Consider the following 22,788-nt stretch of genomic DNA (forward strand, 5'->3'; position numbering starts at 1 on the left):
GGTCAGGTCCACTCAAAGATTCCATGATTTCGGTAGCAATCCAGGGTTGGAAAGTGCTAGAGAATGGAAGAGGAATTGGATCCTTGCGGGGAAGGGTAAGTCATCACAGAGACAGGAGGAAAATGAGGTGCTGCCACTTTTATACAGCCTGGGAGAAAAGAGCACATCAGGAAGACTATCAATTGTGCAAAAAATACATATTGTGGTCTGAATGTGTCCCCTCCAAATACATATGCTGACACCCCACTCCCAATGTGATGGTGTTAGGAGGTGGGCCTTGAGGAAGGGATGAAGTCATGAGGGTGGAGCCCCCACGATGGGATCAGTGACCTTATAAAGGAGTCCCAGAAAGCCCCCTGGTCCCTTCCACCATGTGAGGACACAGGAGAAGACAGTCTGGGAACCAGAGAGCAGGTCCTCCCCAGACACTGAACCTGCTGGGGCCTTGACCCTGGGCATCCAGCCTCCAGACTGTGAGGAATAAGTGTCTGCTGTTTGTAAGCCCCTGGTCTGTGGTGTTTGTTATGCCGCCTGAGCGGACTGAGACAGACAAGGAGAGTGAGGACTCAGAAAACACCACTGATGACCAAGAGGAAGGCTGAGCTTTGAAGGAGAAATTTTGTGACAAGTGAAGGGTGGATGCTGGCACAGTGACGTGAGTGGGGCAGGGCTGTGGCAGTGGACAGCATGTGCACGTGGATTCTAACTTGGGAGGAAGCAAGTGAGACAGAGGAGTTAGCAGAAGGGGCCCAGCACAGAGTGGTGTGGGGGTGCTCAGCACAGCGGGAGTTGAGGGGCTCCTGCAAGGACTAGAACCACCCAAGGGCCTCCTGGAGCTGGCCGCTGGCCTGGGGTGTACCTGCTGCCACCTGGGCTCGGCAGGGCTAGTCCTGGGCACAGCGAGGATGGACTGGGGCCACTGTGCGCCCAGCCTCAGGAGAGGCCACCAGAAAGTGATCCCACTAGGGCAGTGGTTTGTGGCTGCTTTTTTTAAAATTAGTCATCCCCAGTGCCTAGTATATGGCAGGTCTCCCATAAGATCTGCTAATAAACAAATAAGCCAGCATTTCCACGGTAAGGCTGGGAAGGGAGGAGGACCAGGCCCGAGCAAGAGAGATGTCAAGCACTTGACATCCGGTTGCACGGGAGGGGGAGAGTCAGCAACCTCAGCAAGCCAGCACACCCCGGCCTGTAGAGGTGTCCCCACGCCTGTTTGTCGACTCACTGCTCTTTGTCTGTCTCACACTCAGGTAGCGCAACTGCACAAAATACAAAGCTACTTCTCCTTAGAAAACCACCTGCTCGCCGCTTCTCCTCAAGGAGTCATCGGCCCACTCAGCAAATGTCACTTCCACTTTGCTTCCCCTTCAGTTACGCTAAGTGTATAAATGTCCCTTGTGACCAGAGCCCTGCCACCAGCCGACACTGCTCTGGACGCCCCGGCAGTCAACTGACATCGCCGCAGAGTCTCCAGGTCTCAGGCCCATGAGTTGACCGTCAGTTCCCATTTGTGTGAAGCACCTCACAGCCCCGCTGGAGCACTCATAAGGCTCCGTGACATGCGGTTAATAACGTGCCCTGGGGACAGCCGCCCAGGCGCAGGGAGGGCAGACCCAAGGACCAGCAGGACAAACCCTGGGGGGTGTCACATTGGGGCAAGGGTCACAGTCAGCATCGAGTGACAGGTCCTATCTGAGCAGCACAGTGCATCCCTGCTCCACACACAGTCTTTGGCAAAACAGATGTCACAACTCTCCGTTTTGGTCACCTGAAATGGCGCGTTTAAGAATAAATAAGTGGTACCGTATTTGCCGACATTAAATGTCCACTGGTGGTGAACCCAGGCAGCTCTGGAGGCAGAGGGGTGTGCGGGCTGACCCTGCTCACAGCATGGGCCTCTCCCCACCCCCAAACATTTGGCAGACACGTGTTATCTCTTAGAACGCCCCATGCAGTCCTCAAGGAGACCAGACCTTCAAGAGTCTCACCGGCTTTGTGCCTGATGCTCTAACAGCATCAGGTGCTCCACGTGATTGGTGCAGCAGACTGAGCGTTCCTATCTGCTCAGGCTGTTCATCCACACTCTTGAGCCAGGATGCTCCAAAAACAGGGATGTGTGTACAAAGAGTGAGAGACTGATTTCAAGGAAGCGGCTCATGATATTGTGAGTGGACATCCCCTAGCAGGAAGCTTCAAGCACTGGGTCTGGTGACCTACTTACCGTGGAGAGAAAATTAGCCCAAAGTGAAAATACGAGGTCTGACAATTAAATTCGCGAACTTGTTGCAATGATGTTACTAACCTTTTTTGATACCAGAGGGATTATTCATTATGAATTTGTACCAACTGGACAAACAGTTAACCAAGTTTACTATTTGGAAGTGCTGATAAGGCTGCGTGAAAAAGTTAGATGAAAATGACCTGAACTTTTTGCCAACAATTCATGGCTCTTACATCACGACAATGCACCAGCTCACCTGGCACTGTCTGTGAGGGAGTTTTTAGCCAGTAAACAACTGTATTCACACACCCTCCCTACTCACATGATCTGGCCCCCAAGGACTTCTTTCATTACCCAAAGATAAAGAAATTATTGAAAGGAAGACATTTTAATGACATTTAGGACATCAAGGGTAATACAAGGACAGCTCTGATGGCCGTTCCAGAAAGAGTTCCAAAATTGCTTTGAAGGGTGGACTAGGTGCTGGTGTTGGGCATATCTTCCCAAGGGGAGTACTTCGAAGGTGACCGTAGTGATAGTCAGCAATGAGGTATGTAGCACTTTTTCTACGGCGAGTTCACAAACCTAATTGTCAGACCTCATATACACAGACTGACGAGCCATGAAAAATGGCTCACCTGATGGTCAGGGGCCTGGAAGGAGAAAGGTTGGAAGTTCAGGAACAAGGAGGTCTAGGGAAGGCCAGTGGTTGGGTTTATAGGAGGGGACACAAGTATGACCATCTTGGTATCACATGTTGATGACCCCAGAGAGCATCCACTGCAGACTACACCTTGGCCAACCTCTGTTTGCTGACACCCAAGCCTGCACAGTGGACTCCTGGACAAAGTGGCCTTGGTGGCAAAGATGGAGGCTATGCATGGACACCCAGCATGGGTCCCCCATCAAGGCTAGTCCAGCTGATGCTGAGATCGGATGACCTCACCTGATAGCAGAAGAGTTAGATGCTCTTCCACTGATGCTGGGCCTTCCCAGCTGGTGCAGCTCCCAGAAGAGACCAACCAGGGTCCTTCCTCCCCAGAAAGGGTGACCATCCATCCTGATGCAATTAATCTATCTTTCCTCCCTGTGGTGACTCAACCAACGCCCCATCCAGGCACACAGTATCTAATCTAACACTATGGGGCCACCTCAGACAAGGGACCTTATGAGACCAAAGGGGGTGTGACAGTGACACATGACCCATCAGTCCCCCACATGTCAGACCATACAGACAGGGTGGGGAAATGGGCTCTTGGAGAAGCAGCTGAGGCACCACCTGGGTGTCTCCCCACAGGGTGGGGTGCTATTATTCAGGATGTAGCCTATACTGTAAACCCACGGCCACCACACAGTGTGTCCCCATTGGGTAGAAAATGTGGTTCTGGAAACTGAGGTAGGAAGAGTGGACCCACTCCCATAATCCCATTACACACTTGGAGAATTTGTGCTTCTCAACCTGCAGCTGCAGGGGATGCTTCGGCCAGGGGACATAGTGAGAGCTGCACTGTTGATAAAGCAACTGTCACTGTCAGGTCACTAGGGCTCCTGAGACCAGCGGGATCAGGGAGCCATCATATGGGCAAAAGAGCAGACCACCATGAAGTATGTGACATGGCAGGAAGGAAGGGTGTTTGCTGCTCAGGTGTCCACTAGGCATCTTGGTGACTCCATGCCCAGCTTTACCAGAATGGACAAGACAACCAGCACAGCCTGATAAGAGCATGGTGACAGGCCAAACCCACAGGGATGAGCTCTGCATCACTCACCAGGCAAGTCCACCTGGTGTCAACAGGTGGTGTCCCAGTTCGTGGCACCAGCAACCCAAGCATCCTGTTGGCCAAGGGGTAGGGGACTCTAGGAATGGAGGAGGGCGGTCATCACTGCAGGGCCTGTGTCCAGTGTCATGTCAGTCCTCTGTCCCAGTGCCCATGGTCTCGTGTAAGGGACAGATGGGACAGCAGTAAAATGAACTGCTGCTGCTGTTTGTACTCAAACACCTCCCACTGATGCACTGGCTGAGTAATGACGCTCTGGTGCTCCTGACAGCACAGAATGGGGACAAAATGACTGCCACATGACACCACTGGATGGGTGTCTCCTCGGGGCGCAGTAGCCAGGATGAGCCTTCACAGAACTTCACAGGTAGGAGAAGTGGACTGGGCATTTCTCTGACACACCATGGAGTGCCCCCTCCCCATGGTACACGAGGACTTTGAAGGGGCTGCACCTCCAAATCATTGTGTAGGGGGTGTGTAAAGCCAAGGTGTGTAGAGCCAAGGATAAAGCTCATGGCTGTTAATGAGACATCACAGCTCCGGGGAGGGGTGGCACCGTTACCTTGGCTGGGACATCTGATTTTTAACCTTCTCTTTCTGGCTTGAATCTCTCCTTGAAGGGAGGCCGTCCAGCTCCTCCCGTGTAACGCTACACAGCCCTCGCCTGCCAGCCATCACACAACTCCATGAAAACGCCAGGCTGAAGGCACAGTCATCTGCTCTGTACGAAGAAATACTCTGCATCTCAAAGAAAAAGTTACTACGAATCCTGCAAGCTGACTGAAAACAAAGGCCGCGTGCGGACGGCACACCTCTGGTGGCGTCCTAGCTACCTGTCCCGACCGAAAAGAGAAGAAATCTCCCAGACGGAGGCCGAGGCCTGCCCGCCTCACCCTGCACGAGCTCCGTGCAGACTCCCACCTCAGCAGCGTCCCCAGGTGCTCGCTCAGCTGGCTTTTTGGTGAGTGGAGGCTGTTTTCACACAGACCAGAGCATCATGTATACCTGCGTCCACTGCATGGCCTTGAGGCACCTTACTGCCGTTGGAGCCCGATTCTTTGTCTTTTAAAAACAGAATAATACCTAAACTGAAGGATTGTTATGAGGAGTCAATGAGATAATTTGTAAAGAGAAAAGTGAGCATTCCATAAACGGTGACAATGACAGTTGTTGGCGTTGAGGGAGACTTGACTCCTGTTACTGTCCAACTTGGAGACCACTTTCCCACCATGCCTGGGATGTCAGCTGGTCGCTGAGGGAGACTCGAAGTAACTGCTCTTCCCAAGCTTGTACTGAGCCCTGCTATGAAAAATCACCGTCCTCAGTCTTTGGAGACAGTAAGAAAGATGTACCGTGATCTCTGGTCCCAAGGAGTTGACAGATTGGTTGGTGAAACAGAAAGTAAAAACACGGAGAAATGAAACAACGATGACAACAGCATGAGTTGTCATAAGGCAGAACATGATGAGAAGATGATGGTGTTTGTAATTAAAGCAAGGGACAGGACAGAATGACCAGGCAAACGGCATGCATGAGGAACTGACAAGCAGTGAATGATGGTAGCATTTGAATCAACTGGGAGGAAAGAAAGGGCACCTGGTGGGGACACAAGGATAGTGCAGTCAGAGGTCAAAGTCACAGTGAGTGGAGGCCATAAATGAGGAGAGGTAAGAAGGTACAACCACAGCCTCTTTATAGACAGAAAAAGGGAAATACAAGTGGCTTTGCCTCAGCGAGAGGTGTCTGAAATCCTGGGTTTATAAATACTTGTGGCCTTAGGTATGAAACTTCCCATCAGAGAAACTAACTATAGCAAGAGGCAGCCCCTGTGTGAAGTGTGCAGAGATTGAACAAAATCATGGGAACCCCTCGAGGACCCACACCTGATACATCCATTCAACCTCCCTGATTGTTTTGGAGGAAGTGTCAGTATTGTTACTACAGATGCCACAGGTATCAAATGATGATGAGGGGAAAATATGAACAACTTTATGCCAATAAGTTTAATCACTTAGATGACGGGAACACATTCTTGAGAAACATAAACCACCAAAGCTCCCTTAAGTATAAATGTAACTTAGAGTTTAAAATGCTGGTTTTCCAAAAAACACAGTATGAGCATAAAAATTATTCTGGTATATGACCGCTGCTGAACCCTGTTTTTTGGACTGTCTCCTGGATCTGAAATTATCTTCAGTCCCGGTTTCTTAACAACATAAGAAAACCCCTTTTACTGTTTTAGGACCGCACCTGGTAAATGAAATCCTTATTACATTTCCCACTTTCCAGCAAGGATTTCCAAAGCGTACTTGAAGGCAACCCAATTTTGACACAGTGTAACACATGCCATTTTATAATTTCCTTAGTGACTATTTCTTCCAAGAACACGATCTTGGAACAAAATCGACTTTGTTTCCTCCTGTGGAATTGACACACCGACTGGAAATCAGACATTGTAGAATAAAACTACATGGTTGTGAGCTGAAAAAGAACCAATATCTGAAGGGAATAAAATATGTTTATGCATTGATAAGCCTGAAATGGACGTGGTAAAAACTACTGCTATAACCCCCCATTATACGGCATTCACTTTATCCATCCGTGGAATAACAGGCACGTTCTCTTTAGAATTGCCTCTATTACTCTTAATGAAGAGCTATTAGATGCTTTAAAGGAATATTTGTGAAGATAATTAAGATGTATGAACACTGGAGCAGACACTTGTGTGCCCACTATCCAAATAAGGACTAGACGTTGCTGATTCTGGGGCTACTAGTCCCTCCTCTGCCTCCCTCCCAACCCCTACTCCTGGCCCAGAGAACACCAAGCTGAATTTTGGGTTTTCAACCCCATGTCCCAAGAAACATGACCATAATTATAAATGCAGTTTGGGCTTACCATGCTTTATAAAAATGGCTCCACCCTGTGTGTAGTGTCTATGGCTTGTGTTCTCATCCAACCTATCCCTACGTTCAATGTTTGCACGTAGCTGTGTGTGGCTCGTTCATTTTTACTGCTACATAATGCTCTGTTGTGTAGACATGCCACGATTTATTTAGCATCCCTGTCAACGTGGTTGAGTTGTTTCCAGTTTGGTGGCATGACCTTGCACGTGCCCCCTAGTGCACATGTGCAAAAGGCTGCTCAGGACAGCAGCTCTCACACTGACAGCAGAATCAGATGCAGGAGCTTGTCCAAAGCGCAGATTCTTGTGTGCTGCTGAGAGACGCTGGGTCAGCAGCTCTGGGGTTGGACCAGGAGCCTTCATTTTCAGACACACAAGGTCTGCAGGCATCATGCTTTAATAGATCATGTTCTGATGTGCACCCAGCAGTTGCAGGGGCAGGAGGCATGCACATGCCCACTTACAGGACAACGCCTTCCAACTGGCTGCATTACTTTACACCCAAGCCAACAGTGCAGATTAATGTTCCAACAGTCCACATGCTTGGCATTGTCCCAATCTGAGGGCTGGCAGGTGCTGCTTCATTTTGGCCTTAATTTTCAAATTTTTTTTGTATTTATTGGCTATTCAGTTTTCTTTTTTGTGACATACTTATTCATGTCTGCTGCTCAATATCTGACTCTCCTAGAGACAGGTAGAATCTTGTTGACTATCCTGAATATCAATCTTTTGTGGATTACATATGTTGCAACTACAATTTGTATTTTACAGCTTTACCCTAAGGTGTCCTAGACTCTTAAATTTTCATATGCTTGAATGTATCAATCTTTTCTAGTATGGTTAATGCATTTTTGGATAGTTTTTTTTGTTTTTATTATTTTTTATTATGAAATACACATTTTTTAGAATTAGTTTCAGCTGTACAACACAGTGCAATAGTTACACTTTTTACACCTGAGGTGACAACCCCCCTCCCCCGATCCGCCGCCCCATTTCCCCCCAATATCATATCTATTACAAATCCCTTGACTCCACTCCCACACTATACTCCATGTCCCACGACATATATATATATGGATGTTTTTTAATTAACGCAAAATCATAAAAATTTTCTCATTTTTAAAGAAGTATTAATGTTTTTCCTTTAATATATAATGTAGAACTGACTTTGAGTGTGAGGTAGGGATCCAAGTTCATTATTTTTTTCCACATGGGCAGCCAGTAGCACTAGAACCATTGCTACATAGGCTGGTTTTGGGTTTTTTTTCAGTGATCTGTGATTATATGAGCTGAAATATTTCAAGTCTTCACATTTGCAAAAATCACCTTGGCTTTCTGTCTCATTGGTCATCTCTCCCATCCCTGTGCCAACATCACACTTCATGGACCACAACCTTCATCTGTTTCTTCTCCTTTTCCTCCTCCTTTCTCTTCTTGGGTGTCTTGTTAAAGCTGGCCTTTGCTCTTTCAAATAAATTTAGGAATCAGAGTGTCAAATCTCTCAGAAAACTCGGGGACAATCTGTGTTGGAATTGTACTCAATCTACTTGCCCACATGGGAGAACTGACATTTTTACAATGTGTTGACCCTTCCTGTTAATGAACATGATGGTCTCTCATTTGTTCTTTTTTAATGTCTCTGTTGAAGTGTTAAAATATTCCCATGGATAATGTCAAGCCTCTTTTCTTTTGGTCAGATTTTCCCTTTTTGTGGCTAAAGGTGGAAACTTTTCAGATATTGGGAGATGTGCTTTGATGGTTTTAAAGTGTTTTTTTAAAAAAACTATAAAAATAAATACACTAAAACCTCACTTCCACCCATTATTTATATTTCCCAACCCCTTTACATAACTACTTTTACTCATTTCTTTGTATCCTTCCAAGGTAGTTTTCTTCTTTGTGGTCACCCTGATAGATATAGATATATAGATATATAGATGTATATATCTGTATGTGTATATATATATAACATAAAGGACTGTAATTACTCAATATTCTATTTCTCCGCCCAAATAAAAATAGAAATTTAAACCACCAACTCCAATCAGACATGATTTTACATGGGCGTCTGCTGGGACGTTTGTTCAATTTGAAAGCAGCCCTTCGTGACTTTCTCCTTGCAGTATCTCAGGAAGCCCCGTTGGGGAAGACGTAGTGGTGAAAACCGTCCCCACGCCATCTGCATTTCACACTCATTCTTGACAGGCAGCTTTGCTGAGCATCCAAATCTAGTTGTTTTTCTCTCAGCACATCTGCATTATTTTTCACTCAGACGAAGCTACTGGCGCTGCTTTCTCAGTTCTAGTTCCAAAATGTTGTGGGGAGGGTCCTGATGGCCCAGTTTGGGTTGGATGGAGCCTGAACTGACCACTCGCTCAGAACCCATGAGGGGGAGGGGCAGGTATGATACCCAGAGCGTGAGAGGAAGTATTTGTGACGTGGTGAAAGAATGCCAGCAGTCCAGGTAGTGAATACATTTAGTTAAGGTAACTTAGATCCAATGTCTAAATTGTGATTAGAATTTCCTAACACATCCCGTCACCACTTTCTTCAGGAAAAAATCCTTCTCATACATTCTAGGTTGTGCTTGAAGCATCCTCTGCATAACTAAGGAACGCCTGCGGTCACAGCCACTTGCTGGCAATGACAGCATTTTCCATAAACGTACATGAATTGGGGAATAAACAGTCCTCCCTTCCAGCCAGAACTGCCTGGCCTCCTTCCAACCCAGGCCTCGTGTCCATGCTCTTCCCCCACCTGCTGCCACCTGGACGACTCCTTGGGACCCCTCCAGTGTGTCCCAAGGCAGCCAGTGCACAGAGAGCACACTGGCGCTCCCCAAGGCATGACAGGGTGCCCGTTCCTCACCCCACCTCACCCGGGTCCTCACCTCACAATGGCTCGACCCCACACCGCTCCTCTTGTCCCCTCCATCTCATAACACCTTGACAGCATTTAGGCTCAAGATTAAAGCTCATCTGCTTAGAGATGCCTCCTGGACCAAACTGTCCAAAGTCACGCCCTTGCTGCTCTCTGCCTCAGGCCACACATCACACAGGGACACAGACTCACAGCTCCAAAGGTCTGCTTGATCTATTTTCATTTTGACCAGAAGATGCTTCAAGATGTTTTGATAGAATGTTAAATTATGCAACACTTTTATCTGGTTTCATTTTTAGCATCTTCTGCCATAATATGGACTATATACGTTGCATGTAACAATCGAGGTATTCCCAATTTTTGAAATAACTTCTTTAACTTCTAAGGGAAAACAAAATCTATCCATAGTAAGGGAGACACATCTTAGTGGCATTTTGATGACGTCACAGTAATACAAGTCTTGCCTTCTTGATTCTTCATAGTAATATGTTTATTTTTTTGTTTTGTGAACTTTTAAGTGTAACAAAAGGTGTAACTATGAAATTTAGACATTAATCACTTGTTTTTGAAGAGTAAGGTGGAAGGTTAAGCAAGCAGTGGAGAATTTCCGCCCTCTGGGGACTGGATGTCCCCAGTGCCTGTGCAATGCAGGCAGGGCCTCAGTAGCCTGAAAAGGGCTGCGAGCAGGGGCGCCGCAAGCAGGGCTGCCGCATGGCGTTGACACCTACCGAGGACCCTGCTGCCCGCACAATACTTCACGCATGTGGGTGAAGTAGAGGGGACAAGCAGTCGCTGACCCTGATTTGCACTGTCCTGCAGAAAATGGGGTCAACTTGCTGTAACTGCAATTTTTAAAACTTTTGAAGAAGCTTAACTATGATGAGAGCCATACAAGCATCTTCCAAGACTCGGAGGAACTCAGAAATGCCTGCATTATGTCAACCTGTTAACTCCAGAAAATTTCAGGGTGGGGATGCAGGAGTGTAGAAGCACATCATGTACCATTTAATATTAGCATAACAAACAGATCGGAAATATAACAGTTGATCTTGTAAGTCTACAATTAAAATTTTTCAAGTGGGCAGGACTGTCATTAGAAATTGGTTCAATTTCTACGTCACTGTGATGTTCAGTAGCTATTATCAAAGTTCCACCAAAGCAAAATATGAAAAACAATAAGTAAAATAAAAAGAGATTCCTAATAACATAGAACTTTACAACAGTAGCTATGGAACATGGATTTTTAATGAATTTCATAATACAATGAAGACGCTGAACACTTAAAAACAATTACATCAATACAATAAAAACACTCGCTTCTACACAACACTTACAAATGCATACTTTCCCCCCAAAGAAACTTGTTTTTCACAGATTTAAGCAACAAATAATTTACATAGGATTCTTCAGATTTCAAAATAGGCACAGAATTTTTGAGTCTACAGAAACTGATGTGCAGCGGTTGAGAAAGTGTTGCTTTGTCCAACAGCATGTCTTGGGTGAAATTCTTATCGGTATACATTCCTCAGTAACCACACATTCTCCTTCCATCAGTAAATGAAATTCTGGACATATCACCATATAGGACAAAACCACTCCGTTTCCAGATGCTACTTCACATGAGCTCACACATGGATGATCACATGACCATTTCAGCCAGGCACATGCACACACTCATGCACACGCACACTCATGCACACACACTAACCCGTCTCCTTCATGGCTCCTGACATCACCGGCACTGAGGCCAGAGCAGCTGGACGGGACCCCGTCAGAGGACACGCAGCAGCAGCAGGGGCGTGTCCTGCTTCCGGGGACCAGCTGGAGCACCATGAGGCCTCGCACCCTCAGACACAAGTGAGGAGAGCAGCCCCTCCCCTCAGCAACAAGAGGAGCAGCTGCCAGCCGTGAAGGGTGCTGGTCTGCACAGAACTAAATGGCCATCATGAATATGTATCTAAAAGCTTCAAATGTTTTTCATCTGGCAGAGGTCTGCTTCTTAAGTTTGATTTAGCTACTTGTATATATTTTCCAATGCTCTAACGATGATTCTGAGACACCGACCATTCACATTAAAACGCAAAAGGAACCCGAGGGGGCTGTGCAGCCCATCGATGAGAAGTGGTCGTGCTCATGCCTTTGGGGTATGGTGGGCAGGGCCACAGTGACAGCCCAACTGTGATCTCAGTGTGCTCGGGACGAATGTCACACTTTAAAAATACAACCAATTCTGGAGCTTTAAAAATAAAGTCCCTCTAAGGCATGTCTTGCATGCCCCTTGGTTAGCGACCTCAAGTCGGGACCACATCAGCACTGGTTCTCCGGGCCCCTTCCCTCCCGGGCTGTGCAAATCACTTCGGAACCACCAATGACACAGGGCTGAAGTGCCGCAGACCAGCTGCTGCAGGGCCTGAGTGAAAGGGGCCTGGGGCGCTCCAGCCTCCCATCACTACAAAACAGACACACAGGGCACGGGGTCACCCAAGGCCGTTTTCAGGGTTACCCTCTTGTGCCTCTCCAAGGGCCAGTGTCCAAGGGGACATGTTTAAAGGATTAAAAATATGAAGGGCAGTATGCTGAGATGTCTGTCAAAACTGAAACTCAACAGGAATAAATCACAAGCATCAGATTCAGTAACTGCTGAAAAGGCGACACTGAAGGGCCCACCCCGGCAGTGGGAGGATTGGCACTGAAAGGTGTCAAGGGCATCTTGTCATCTGCGAATTATCGTTTTGGCTGCTGCCTTGTCAGCCAGTGGAAGTGCCTTCCATCCTCAGGGTACATTTGCTGACTGACTTTCTTGCTTTGTGAACTCAACTCGGTATTCCAGCTAAGAGCCAAAGTGCTTAGCTGGGCAACAGTGAGCTCCCCAGCTTCCGACACGTTTATTTTTGAGGTAGTACTCATTTATTTGCATGTAGGCTCTCAGATACCACCAAGAAAGTGAACCCATGTAGAAATAGGCAAACCAAAGGTGCTGAAAATAAATAAGGTTTTGTTTTCAGGTAGCAGGGCTTCTTAAAAAGGTCAAGTCACATTCAATGGATAAGTCATTTGAAACTTCTAAAGACTGTTTATAACCATAGCTATAAACTAAAGTGCTTTAAATTTTGCTTAAGATCTGAAATCAGTGATTAGAATCATTATATTTTAGAATTTGCTAATATGAGACCTCAGGAAATTGAAATGATTTTCTATGAAAAAAGCAAAACCTTTTTCTTTTCAAAAGAAACTCTCTGTTGCAAACTCAACATTCTATGCTATTTTTGTAAATTCTAAGATCCAGGTTAATTTCACAGATCTGTAACAGAACAGAGCGGAAGGTGAACTACACGACAGCACATGCTACAACTTCACACGGAGTAAACGTGGGGTTTTTTATCATTCCTGCCATTCGTCAGCCGACATAAACACAGCTCTGCCGTCTTCCCAGGATGAGGGAGATACGTGGGACTGTTCCAGAAATGCCAGGCAACTCCCGCTCACGTGAGCACACAGGCTCATCCTAGACTCACAGTGTGATGCCTGCCTCCTGTCCCCTGGCCAATGCCAGCGAGTCACCGCGACGTGCTGTAGGGAGAGGCTTCACTCCCACTGACCAGAGGACGCCAGCGCACACAAATGACGGAATAAAACACAGGACCACAGTTCTGTACACTTCATGCAAGCTGGGTACAATGTGAAACGGACACATACAAACCCCCTTCTCAGGGTCCAGCTATCACAAAACGGCTGGTCAGTCTGAGCAAGGCCTGCCCCAGTCGCAGGTCCATGGCAAACCACCAGAATGGGGCGCCGGCCACCTTACTTTTCCTGTAACAGCGCAGGGATGTTGATATTCCAGCCAATGGCTTGCCTGTCAAAGCCGCAGGTGAAAAGATTGCACATAGGGTGGTCCTCACTCCACGCCGAGCAGCACACCATTCGTCTGTGGCCCTAGTACCAATCACACAAACCAGAATTAGTGCATTATTCCAGAAACCTACGACCTACAGAACCTCAGCCACGTTAACAGCTACACCACTCAAAGTGACCGAATTGAGAGAAAAAAAATTAAGACGCGGGATCGGTCAATGTGAGCCCAAAATACTGAGTATGGCGATGGGCTCTGCATGGCATGCCAGTGTGAAGTCCATGACGGAATGAGTGGATCAGACACAACGTGAGTTTAGTGAGGCGCACACAAAAGCACTTCAGGATTCTTTAAGAAAATGAGTAAGATTACGGTCAGAGAGAAATAAATGATCAGTTTGAAATGTTTTAATGAATAGAAGATGCTGGGTAAATTTGGGAATAAACTCAATGAAATTCACTGAGACCTCGAATGATACTTTAACAAATAATTGGTTCAGGTGTTTAAGCAGCTGAAAAAACATATTCGGTGCCGAATAAAACCAGGAAACATAAATGGCATCTCAAGCAGATTCCTGCTACCCTCAGAAATTCCGGTTGAAGAGCAGAACGTTAGAAAAGTTACTGCCGAATACTTGCGAAGTTCAATGGGATATGTCCAGTGTAAATGTGCGAAGCAAGCCTTACTTAGCACGCATCACATGTGCTTCTAACGTGGCTGTCACCACACCGTGACAAGGCATACAGGAAGCAGGATGGGAACAGGAAGCAGGACTGGAACAGCTGACGGAAACTGGGTGAAAGAAATGCTCAAGTAGTGGGCACAGACGTCCCCTGTGCAAAACATTCACATGTGAGCAGTGCTTCACGTATATCTGACAGAGAACCCAGCAGGCTACCAAGAGAAAAGCACTACAAGAAAGGAGCCACATATGAAACGCTGGGAGTATCCTCTACACTCGTGCTAGGAATCCAAGGAGACTGGCGGCCAAGTCGAGCCTCAACTCCAGATGTCCACAGGACAAACACCGAAGTCAGGTGCTCAGGGATGGCACCTGCGGGTGTGGGAGCCGGATGGCCGCATGCCTGCTCTGGGCTGCAGTCCACCCTTTCACCTTGAGCATGCTCCCAGGGCGCTCAAGACCAGACAGGACCCAAGAAAGGCTCTGCAGGCCCATCCCCGTGCCCGGCCTGTCCTCCCTGGGCTTCCGTTCAGTACTGGCTCTGGGAAATATCACACAGCACTTGCCCCAAAGAGAGACAATTCCACTTTATGAGCCTGTCACCCTAGTGACAAGTTCGACCGAGTGCCGTCATCTCTTTTTAAGTCTGTCAGCAGAAAGAAGCTGGGACGATATGAAGCGGAGATCCCAGCTGTGGTTCTGTGACACAAAACTGTAGTTACTCATCTGAAGCAGAGCTACAAGCCCACAACAAAATGAAATGCTATTCGTTAATCTTAAAAGTCCTTCTAGGAGCCACTTTAGGAGGAAACAAACACAAGCACAACAGAATTCTACAATCCCACAAGGCGGACTGTCTACAGATAATACAAGTGAAATCGTGTCCATGGCAGTACCATCACCAAGAACTGCTGAGAACTCCCTTTTCTCTTGACAGGAAGAAGTCGCTCCCACTCCCACTTCCAAATGCAGACTTTCATTGACACACAGCGACTCTGTGTCACACGAGAGTGGCTGAGAAAGGGCACGTGGGTGACATTCAGCGGCCACCCACCAAGAAGATCCCCCGGGACAAGCTGCTGCAGCTTTGTTAGAGGCTGGGAAGCTTTCCGCAGCTGCGCTAACGTCATGAGTAGTCGTTCTGTGATGGGCACTCCCAGGTAACAAACTTCCAACAGTGTACGTGGGAGCCACACAGGGAAGAGACAGTGTGTCTCGAGGACTGAGGGCTTTCAGAATGGGGGTACCCCTTAAAGAGAAGGTGCTGCTCGGCTGGCTGCAAATGCCTCTTGACCATCTACCTCCAGGTATGACTGCGCTAAGGCTTGTCCACCAGGGGACACAAGCAGCCATGGCGGAGATTCAGGTGCACAGACACATTATACAGCATCAGGGCCCAGTTCCTTTAGAAACAACGAGGTGTCATAGTGACAGGCAGGAAAAGGCGAAAGGCAGCAGAGTGTGTTGGGCAGGGCTTAGCTGGCACACGCCCTGAGGGACGCTGCCTCGACAACCGGGACTGTTCCTGCAGCTCCAGTCACTTCCCCACGGAAGGAGCCATTATGTCACTCACCGGGATTGTCCTTCACACTTGGAATCACCCAGGGAACGGACCTGAACTCAGGCCCTGGCGCCCCTCAGACACCGAGTCAGCAGGTCGGTGCACACTGACCCACCTGGGCTGACACGGGGCCACCTAGCCCCCAGAAAAGCCACACCGACAGTTGAATGTGTCCAGGTAAACGGTCATGGAAAGGGGTCTCCTGCCTGGGGTGGAGGAGCGACCTTTCCTAAAATGCTTCCACAAGCGCGGTCACTGCTCCCGCCTGCCACGCACATCCTATCTCTCAGTGTGTTCCCAGTTGTGTGAGTTCGACCACCACTAAGACTGGGTTTCCAGCATGGGGGCCCCTGGTTCATGAGCACAGGCGCTCCGAAAACATGCCGGTGAAATCCAGGAGCTGGGCACTTGATCTCATTGACGTTAAACTTAGAAACTGATACTCAGGGACTGGAAAGCATTGTCAGTGTTAAATTTTAAGAACTCTAAATACAGATCAAGTATTTCCAAAGAAAATCTAGCCTCCATAGACTCAGCAGGAAAGTAAGGATGTAAAACCACTAACATTTTATATTGATCGCATGTCCAAATGATATTATTTTGGATGTATCCCATTAAATACAATGAAAATAATCTGTCCTTTTACAAAATAGCTGTGCGGAAGCTGGGCCTCGGGCTGCCCGTGAGCACGCATCAGCACACTGTTACCTGCCGATTGCTGTGGGGCAGCCGTGCCAGCCGCACTCCGGACATGTCAAACAACCTCACTTGTCGGTTGTCATGCGGGAGGGCAATGATTTTTTGGCCGACGCATACATTGATCCTGCATAGCAGAAATAAAGAATGTTACATATAAAACAGTGACAGCACAGGTTTCTGAGTTTACAGGTTATGATGCAGTAGGATGTTTCATACTATGTACATTTCATGACAAAATACATGAGCAAACCTCAAGTGTTACCTGTCTAGGCTTTAGGTCACAGAGACGAGGTACAACACGGGGCCATAACTGGCTCATTCTTATTCTTACACAGCTCACTACACTAACTGGGTTTTATATTAAGTACTTTCAGTATTTACAGAATACTGAGTTTGCATCAGAGGATCAATAACAAATATTTTCCCAGGGTCTAAACCACTTTCCCAAGGCTCTATCAACTGAACAGTAAATTCACATCAACGAGACACTACATTACAATTACAATCGACCCTTTCAAGTCAAGTACATGGCTGAGCAATGAGCAGCTTTCTTCACCTGTTGATGGCGGAGTCCGTACGAATGGTCGCAATGGGGGACCTCATGTTCTTCAAGTCCCAGACCTTGACGGTGCGGTCGTCACTGCCTGAAACGACATTATCTCCGACGGTGAACACGGCAGACGTCACAGTGCTGCAAGTAAAGAGCATGGGGTGAGCACATCCACTGGTGTCCAGCATGGAGACTACAGTTAGTGCTGCACAGCAAGCAGAGATCAGGGCATGCAGTGCTCGCACCACTCCAGACGGTAAGTTAACAGGGCGATGACGGACGTATGCATTAGCCTGACGGGGCCGTTTCAGTGTACACACATATCAAACATACATTCAGTTTTCACTCATCAATTAGACCCTGATAAAGAAGGAAAGCATTTTTAAGATAAAGTGAAAGAAAGGGTCAAGAAAATAATCCCACAATTCCTGACACCTCTGGCCCAAAATAATAGCCTCCAGGATATTTAAGAGTCATGTTTTTTCAGGCATAAAAGTTAGCTACAAATAGATCACATATATTTTGCATATACAACCTCATTATTGCTCACAATAATTTCAAACGACTTTCATTTCACACAAGGAATAAACTTTTCAGGTCTAGCCCAGACTGCAGACCAAAAGCCACTCCATTGATTAAACCTGTGTTGAGTCCCTGCCGGGTGGGTGTGGACCCTGACATGGCTTGCACAGGGTGACCACTGTTGTGGGGCGCCCTGAGCACGTGGGGCTGGGCAGCCTCCTGGACCTCCCCAGGTGTGACATTGCCCATGTGGGCCAGTGTGTGACACAGGGAGAAGGGGGAAACGGAGAGGCTGGAGCATCGCCCCGAGGGGCCATCTGAATCCCTCCCAAAGGCCTGAGTAGGGTGAGGTGCTGCCCCCTGTCCATGCCAAGACTCTGAGGACTCCAGCAAAGGCTCACATGGGGACTGCTCCATGGAATGCAGGCCTCAGGAGGTGTGGGCCCCGCTCACTTTCAGACAGCAGCCTGCTGAATTAATAGGGAAAGTCTCCACAAAAGACCGCTTCACCGTATGTTAATAGCACGCTGAAAGACATTCGGTTTCTAATAAATCACGGCCCTGACAACTATTGTGGGGCATCAGAGGCAGAGCTTGTGCGGAGCAGTCGTCCCAAGGCACCTAGACGTGGGTCCCACGGGAGCGTGGGAGCCTCGGCCGCACACAGCAAAGCGCAGACTCTGCCAGACTCCAGCAGACTCATTTGTCTTGTCGCCGGGAGCAGCCAAGCCTGTGCTTCCAGCTGACAGCACGGTACCTCCTCGCCACACACCACTGCCTGAACTGGAACATTCCGCTCCCTCCGAGGGTCTCAATCAACCAGCAGTCCTCATTAGGGCCAACAGCTGTGCTCCCATCACACACACAGAGCTGTTTTGCATAACAATCTCCGGAATTTCACAGCTGAGAAAAAAACACTAGATGTGGAGAGGCTGGCATGTCAGAAACTGACAGCGGGACCGGCCGAGTGGCGAGTTGGTTAAGAGTTGGCTTGGGAGCGCAAGCTCTGAGCAGCAGGGCCGCCGGTTCGGGTCCCACATGAGGGCCAGTGACGCTGAACCCTCTACAGCTAAGATGGTGAACAACAGCTCGACCTGGAGTTGGGTTGCCGTGAGTTGCCGGCGACAGTGTAGGCTGCAGTGGGGATGCAGTGGGCTGCCGTAAGCTACTGTGGGTGGCTGGCAGCCGGTGTGAGCAGCCAGCAGCCAGCGTGAGTGGCCATCTAATAGCCGGCAACCGATCTGCCTCAGCGGGGAAGAGCGCAATGATCACAATACCAACATGGGCCAGTGAAGCGACATCCTCCACAACTAGACTGAAGAACAAAAGGACAAGGGACCAGCTGAGTGGCTCAGTTGATTAAGAACTCGCTCAAGAATGCCAGTTCTGAGCAACAGGGTCGCTGGTTCGATTCCCGGCCCGAGCTGAGCTGCCAACAGGTGGCAGAATGTCTCAGCTAAAAAAAAGAAAAAAAAAAAAAAGACAGCAACTTGTCTGTTCCCCTTCCCCAATTTCCCAACGCTGTTCCCTCCCCCAATTCCCCAATAAAATCTTTTAAAAATAAAAGAAAGGGAGGAAATGCAATGTTCTTAAAAAAAAAAAAAAGAAAGAAACGGAACGCCCATTTCTTACCTGACCTGTGGCTCCCAGTAAACGGCCCACCCTTTAGCGCCAGGGGAGAGGGCAGGAGGAAGCGCCCACCCTGGAACAGCCTGCACCAGTCAACTGTGGATGCATGTCGGGCACAGACCAGTGTGGTCCTCTCACGAGCTGGCCACAAGCTCAGGTGTGGTGTTTGTATCACTGAGCAGACCTACACCTGTGTGGTGCGACAGAGGCTGACGGGACAAATGGACCACCATGCCCTCCCACCAGCCAAGGCAGAGCTCTCCCAGGAGAGCTGCACACACAGTGTGATCCTGTCCCTGTGGACAGAGACCACGCGGCCTCTGTGTACATAGCCATCAGATCACCACCTTCCTTCCCAAACTGTTCTAGAAACTGGGCTTCCAGCAGGTGACGCGCTGTACTCAGGCAGACACCCAATCTGGGAGAGCACTTCCCACCATGTGCACTCTGCAGAACTCAAGGCGCTCGAGCCAGCCTTGCTTCATCACATTGGCAACCTACGGAGAAGGGACACTCACTCCAAACAGCACGTCTGAGTATCCCTGATGCCAGCTCCCCAAACAGCACACCCTGAGGTCCAAAACATTCCAAGGAAGAGTCACACTTGTTTCATACACGACTCCTTCTCAGGACTGAAAATTCCAAACGGTGAGGCTGCTCATATTGTCACTTGGCTGCTCTCCTCCCCAAACCTCCCTCTTCAGGACAACTGTCCAGTCTAAACTACCAACAGGACTGAACTATACAACCGTCCACCTGACGAGGATTTCTGAGCACCTGCTGTGTGCCGCTCCTGCCTGCATGAGACAACCCGCCACAGGGACAAGGGTGAAACCGCTCCTCATGACCTTACATCCTAGTGGCTTTAACAAAATGTGCTACAGTGTGACTCTAGTGGCTGAAATGTGTGGCTGACAGCTCCCTCAGAAAAGCTCCAACAGTACCCAGGTCTGTTACTGGCCAGATGAGGGCTCTGAAAGTGGCCTTGAGAGTGGGTGCAAACAGTACATTCCCTTAACTTGGCTAAGCTCTCCTCCTTAGCATTTTATTAATCACAAAGCTTTTCCACAGATTAGTCAAATATAATTCCACACAACCTGATGCAAAATGATTACACAGAGGTTAAAATAAGTAAGGTCAAGGTCAAGACCCTGACTTCCTTTCTGTGAGACCAGGTCCTTATTTCATTCCTATTTAACATGGAACAGTCAACTATAAGTTCTGAACATTTGTAATGACATCGAAGATTCTACAGGAATCTGAAAGGAACGCATCCCACTTAAACTGGGTGAGGAACAAGCTTCCTCTGGATTTAATAACCTAATTTTCCATTCCTTTACCCTCTGAATCTGAGACGTTCCCTGTTTAACACTCCCCAATTAACGACAGCCAACATCTCAATATCACCATGTGAGTCTGTGTATAAAAACTAGGCAGGAAAGAATTTCAAAGGTTTCATTTCCCCTTAAATCTTCAAAAACAAAAAAATTTTACATCAGCTTTGATTTTACTCTCAAATACACTAGATTAGACAAAAAACTCAAAGTTGACGTCTCATGGAGCCATGCACACAGCCCTAGGTGAGCCTTCAGAGGGCCTGAAAGGGTCTTTTCTTCACCGGTAACAGAGGGAGGCTGACCTGATGTGTTTCTCACACTAGAGTGTGGGGTGACTCCTACACTGGACTACAGGTGTGTAAGGGCCATTACAGCCTGGGACTGTGCAAATGTGCTTCCATATGTGTGAACTTGCCTGCCCAATGTGACCTGGGCTACACGGACCACGACACATGCTGACAGATATATACCACATGTGGGCAGGTTCATACGCATGGAGGCAGGTACGTATGCATGTGGGCAAGTACGTACATGTGGGGGCAGGTGTGTCCACGTGTGGGCAGGTGCATATGTGAGTAGGTGTATATGCATGTGGGCAGGAGTATGCATGTGTGGACAGGTGTGTACACATGTGGACAGGAGCATATGCACATGGACAGGTGTATATGTGTGTGAACAGGTGTGTGTGTGTGTGTGTGTGTGTGTGTGTAGGTGTATACACATGTGGACAGGTGTATACGTGTGTGGACAGGTGCGTACTTGTGTGGGCAGGTGTGGATGCATGTGGACAGGGGTATACATGTGTGAACAGGTGTGTACATGTGTGGGCAGGTAGGTATGTTATGCATATGGGCAGATGCGTACATGTGTGGACAGGTATGTATGTGTGTGGACAGGTGCATACATGTGTGGGCAGGCGTGTACGCATGAGGGCAGGTGCATATGAATGAGGGCAGGTGTGTATGTATGTGGGCAGGTGCATACACATGTGGACAGGTGTATACATGTGTGTGTGTATAAAATAAGCCATGACCCACCATCCAATGCAACTTCAGTAACTGTTCAGAGACAACTTACTACTAAATACTATGACACCTGGGACATGGTTTGCCGACAGACCACTACCCGTCCCCACCATGGGCCCATGTACAGCTGATCACGGACCAAGCAAAGGGTTCAATACAGTAAAAACCACCACCGCGTGGTTAAAAATGTCATGCTGTCAAAACACATTTCTCTTTAAAAGCATACAGAAAACTGATAAAAACAACACAAAAGTCAAAGCTATTTTCTCCTTCATCCGTACACAACCTAGAATTTAGTATTTAGTGCTAAATATCTCCCCTGGGAATTTGGTAATAAAAGCATGTGAAAATGTCCTGACTTTTTAAAGCAAACTTGATAATGTTTTGACTGATTTTTTAAAATTTTGTCCTTTTAGATGCAGTGTTTTGTTTTCTTTAGAAGAATGTGCTAAAATTCACATTTTGGGGGTAAGGTTGCAATCATATGGAAAGAATTAAAGCAGAAAAGAAACAAGTTTGCATTCTTGGTTATTTTATCCGTGTCGAGCCTATTTCAGATTTTTGTCAAAGCCAGAGTGTATCTCACTTGTAAAGATCGTCAACCGGGTACAGACTAGTCATAGGCCACCTGTGGGGGAAGCTTAATGACCCAGTGACAGTCTCAACTGTCAGTCCCTTTTTATAGTAACTGAAACAAAACAAAACGAAACTGAAAAAAGGGGTGGGGAGCCCACGCTCTACCGAGCTCCATGGGGAAGAAAGTGATGCTGGAGGCGGGAATCTGGGTCCTTCTGCCAAGAAAGAACTCAGTGAGCATCTCTCCGTTCCTTTCAAAGGGCAGTTAGTCGATTTAACCTAAAAAGGGGTTTTATTACAATGAGGCTCTTGCAGAAATGTCGGTGCATCCACAGTGCCCAGGGCAGGTCCAGCTGGAATGACTCATGCTGAGTCCCACCCGAGGGGAGGACGCAAGCACGGGTACAGGAGAGGGGCAGAGGGCTACCCGACGGAACCCTTTCCAATGTTGGCCGGTTACTGAATGATGGTGTCAGTTGAAAACGCATGAATATATAAGGGTTTAGCTTGTTTCAGATGAAAACCATTGAATTTCGGTCCCAGCTTTTGACGGACGGTGAGGACAGAAAT

At 47.8% G+C, this 22,788-nt stretch overlaps 1 protein-coding gene across 1 annotated transcript in view; it reads right to left on the reverse strand.

Annotated features, from left to right (window-relative positions):
• Nucleotides 1-11,011: 11,011 nt before the first annotated feature.
• WDR37 (WD repeat domain 37) overlaps nt 11,012-22,788 on the reverse strand; it is a 53,525-nt gene continuing 41,748 nt past the window's right edge. The window contains exons 11-13 of the mRNA XM_019628652.1: nt 17,136-17,270; nt 16,589-16,703; nt 11,012-13,720 (exon numbers count right to left, since the gene is read on the reverse strand). Of these exons, the coding sequence (XP_019484197.1) occupies nt 13,589-13,720; nt 16,589-16,703; nt 17,136-17,270 (382 nt within the window). The 3' untranslated portion in view covers nt 11,012-13,588. The remainder of the gene's footprint in view (nt 13,721-16,588; nt 16,704-17,135; nt 17,271-22,788) is intronic.

This window comes from Hipposideros armiger, unplaced genomic scaffold (genome assembly GCF_001890085.2).
Source record: "Hipposideros armiger isolate ML-2016 unplaced genomic scaffold, ASM189008v1 scaffold_801, whole genome shotgun sequence".
Lineage (NCBI taxonomy): Eukaryota > Metazoa > Chordata > Mammalia > Chiroptera > Hipposideridae > Hipposideros > Hipposideros armiger.